The 3782-nt window shown below is 34.6% G+C and overlaps 1 protein-coding gene across 1 annotated transcript; it reads left to right on the forward strand.

Annotated features, from left to right (window-relative positions):
* Positions 1–2053: 2053 nt before the first annotated feature.
* LOC101979288 (olfactory receptor 5B12-like) lies at positions 2054–2989 on the forward strand. The gene has a single exon (XM_013348030.1). The coding sequence runs from the start codon at positions 2057–2059 to the stop codon at positions 2987–2989; it is 933 nt and encodes a 310-aa protein (XP_013203484.1). The 5' UTR covers positions 2054–2056.
* Positions 2990–3782: the final 793 nt, after the last annotated feature.

Here is a 3782-nt window from a genome sequence, read left to right on the forward strand (position 1 = left end):
TAAAAAAAATTAATGAAACATTCAAGCTTTTGTTTTGTTTACTTTCTTCAACCTGCTTATGGAAGACCTGTGATTAATAACTGGAGGCTGTTCTCTTTTAGCTCTTCTTCTATTCCCCAATGTCTTTGTAAATGATATTACACTAAATCCAAACAATATTCTCTATTGTCGCTAGCAAGATAAGGCTAAAAGCCAATGTGGGTTGATAAGTCTCAAGAGACATTGCTCAAGTGTACTGCTACCCCTGAGATACATGTATAGTTCGATATTTCTCCTGTGATGTTGGCATTAATACAAGACCAGATTCCATTCCTTAGCAGATATCTACCAATGGAAAATAAGAACAGAAAGATTCTTTTATTGACATAGATATTAGGCCTATCCACAGTGATGTGGACATGAAATATTTCAGACCTCTTCTTTTTACTCCTTTTGGTCTGTTCCTTGCAAGACAGTAAGTATTAGAAATACTTGTGTATCAATAGTCTGAGCTATAAATAGAGTTAAAATATCTGGTTATTTTTGTTTCATAAGTGCAAATAAAAAATGAAGCTAATGTCTTAAAAGTAAGGCAGGTAGGACACAGAGCTATCATTATCGATAATAATCTTATGTTTGACCTACTGTGCTTTACACTATGAGGATGCACAAAAGCAGCAAGCGTTTCTGTCTAAAAATCTTTAGATTTTGTTGTGATTATTTCACTCCAGAGGAAGATCATGCTCTAATTTTCTAATATTGATAACGTTCAACAGGATTAGAAGTTCACCAATTATAGCTCATTATTAATTTCAGAAGGTTGTATTACTTTCAACCTCAATTTAAAAATATCAATTACTGGGTCCCTAAACGCTAGACATTAATATCATGAGCTAAACATTCTGAAGAAACCAAGAAAATATGAGCAAGGCCATAGAAGGTAGCAGACATGATTTGCATAATTTAAAAATGTTAATATTTTTATAACTTGGGGGAACTTACACATTACTTATAATGTACTTGAAGATGCTTCTGGGAATTAGGAGTATTTTCACCTCAGTCATTTTAAAAGTATATAATTACAACACCTGGTGTCTTGAATATAAAATGGTATCAATACAGAGGGAGGAAAATGCACATTATTCCAAAGTTAAATGTTGATCTCAATTTAAGAGGCAGGCTCATATGTAAACATAGCTGCATAATCAAGTGTCATCTAATCCAATATGACAATGTTACAACGTGGTACACGGTGAAATACTTCATGTTTGAGGTTACATATTATGTAGAGAGAACAAAAGTAACTCTTCCCTGGCTTTTACTTTATCTCTCTCAAAAACAAATGTAATAAACTTCTCTGATGGTAATAAAAATATCATCCTCTGAACAATATAAGACTCATTACATGTAAGTAAGAAGTTAAAATTGTTTCTACTTTTTGAAAGAACTATGTTTTTAGGTTTCCAGGAACCTGCACCATTTCTAAACTTCACAAATAAAATGGCCCATGAATAGTGATCATCTGATCAAAGGTTCAAAGTAAAAATTCTAAGAAAAGTCCTTATCAAATTAAATATAAAACTGAATATCTATGGGGCAGTACCCTATATCAGTGCATAGACACAGCTAGGGCATTGAACTTGGTTAACTGTCAGGCATTGGAAATGAATTATATATACTTTGCTCCTAACATATAGTAATTGCATTTTCCTATATTGTTAATGCTTCAAAGTAAGACTTTTATGTATCTTTTAGACAGGTGTGTATGAAAATTATTGAAAATAACAGGTCCTTTGTGGGTTACCAAAATAAGAAAACTGAAATAAGCCATAAATTTAATAGGGACCCCTAATAGGAGCAAAGAATTAAAAGTTTCTATTTTCTCTACTCCCAGATAGGCTCTATTTAGCACTTTTCAAACCAAAATCCAGTGTACTCTCCATCACACTAGAGAATGCTGCTTTGTGAATAAGAGAACTTAATCATACTTAAAAATCACCATGTTAAGTTCTGAACAGAATTTTTTTCATTTCTTCTTTTCATTCTAGGAACCTGTCACAATTCCCAAATAGCACTGATGCAGAATATTTCGGAAGTGATGGAATTTGTTCTTGTAGGATTAACAGATGTCCCAGAGCTACAGGTCCCTTTATTTCTCATCTTCACCTTCATTTATTTGTTCACACTGGTTGGGAACCTTGGAATGCTGGTGCTGATTATGATGGACTCCCGACTCCACACTCCAATGTACTTTTTCCTCAGTAATCTTTCCTTCGTGGACTGTGTTTATGCTTCCGCAGTCACTCCCAAGGTAATAGAAGGGTTTCTTACAGGATACAAGATCATATCCTACAATGCATGCGCTGCCCAGATGTTCTTCTTTGCAGCCTTTGCTACTATTGAAAGCTTCATTCTGGCCTCAATGGCCTTTGACCGTCATGCAGCAGTGTGCAAACCCTTGCATTATTCCACCACGATGACAACTACAATGTATGTTCTGCTTGTTTCTGGTTCTTACATAAATGGAATCTTGCAATCTTCCATTCATGTGTCCTTTACTTTCCAACTTTCGTTCTGTAATTCCAATGTGGTGAATCACTTTTTTTGTGATATTCCCCCACTACTTGCTCTTTCTTGTTCTGATATCTACACAGATGAAATTGTGCTGTTCGTGTTGGCAGCATTCAATGTAGCTTTTACTCTATTGGTTATCTTTACCTCTTACCTACTTATTTTTGTTGCAATCCTGAAGATGCAGTCTGCTGAGGGCCGAAAGAAAGCCATCTCCACCTGTGCATCCCACCTCACCACTGTTTCCATATTCTACGGCACAATTATCTTCATGTACTTACAACCCAGTTCCAGTCATTATATGGACACTGACAAAATGGCATCTGTGTTCTACACCATGATTATTCCCATGCTTAACCCTCTTGTTTATAGCCTCAGGAACAAAGAAGTCAAGAATGCATTCAGGAAGTTTCTTGGAAAAGCAGTATCTTCACTGTGATTCGTCAATTTAGTGTTACATGTTTGAAAATGATGTAACACTTCATGTTATTTTTGTTGATAAATATCTTAAAAATAATTATTTCCTGACTTTAATATTTAATATTTCTGAACATATTTTCATAGATAAAGCTACTTCTATTCATTCTTCTAGGATGGGATATTCTGTTATAGAAATTAGTCATTTCACTCTGAAATTCAACATTGTAATCATATATACTATAATACCTCATAGTGCCACCACATCGTCTGTATGAACTACTGTATAATTATTTCCTCTGAAGTGAGAAATTAGTTTCTTGAGAATGGAGGTAGCTTTAATGTCTCAGGAAATAAACAAAAGTCACAGCTCAGACATCTCCCAAAATTTAAAAGATTCAGGATGCTAATGAAACTCACCAGGTTACAGAGCTCAGAAGGTAACATTACTCCCATAGTCTGATACAGAGAATGATAGCAGCAAGCTATTGATATCTAAAGGAGACTATCAGGTCACACTACTTGAAGCTTGTTTATTGGGTTCTAGTAATTCATTTTACCCTCAGTTGTCAGACATGGTGATTGGACATTCTAATGATGCGTTACAACCATATTCCTGTAGATGTCTCATCAGCCATACTCATGTAAGTCACAACAAGGTCTAAACTCATTGTTTCAGAAAGACAGACCTGTATTATCTATTCTATCATTGGTAACCTCTATGGATTTTATAGACTTTATTTTATATCTCAGGACAGTTACAAGAAACCACTTTGATGGTTACTTATGAAGAAAACTTACTTATATCTAGAAAA

The sequence above is a fragment of the Microtus ochrogaster genome, chromosome 8 (assembly GCF_000317375.1).
Source record: "Microtus ochrogaster isolate Prairie Vole_2 chromosome 8, MicOch1.0, whole genome shotgun sequence".
Lineage (NCBI taxonomy): Eukaryota > Metazoa > Chordata > Mammalia > Rodentia > Cricetidae > Microtus > Microtus ochrogaster.

Bases quoted from the DNA above. Each gene is read 5' to 3' on its own strand.
- LOC101979288 (XM_013348030.1), top strand. From the start codon at position 2,057: ATGCAGAATATTTCGGAAGTGATGGAATTTGTTCTTGTAGGATTAACA.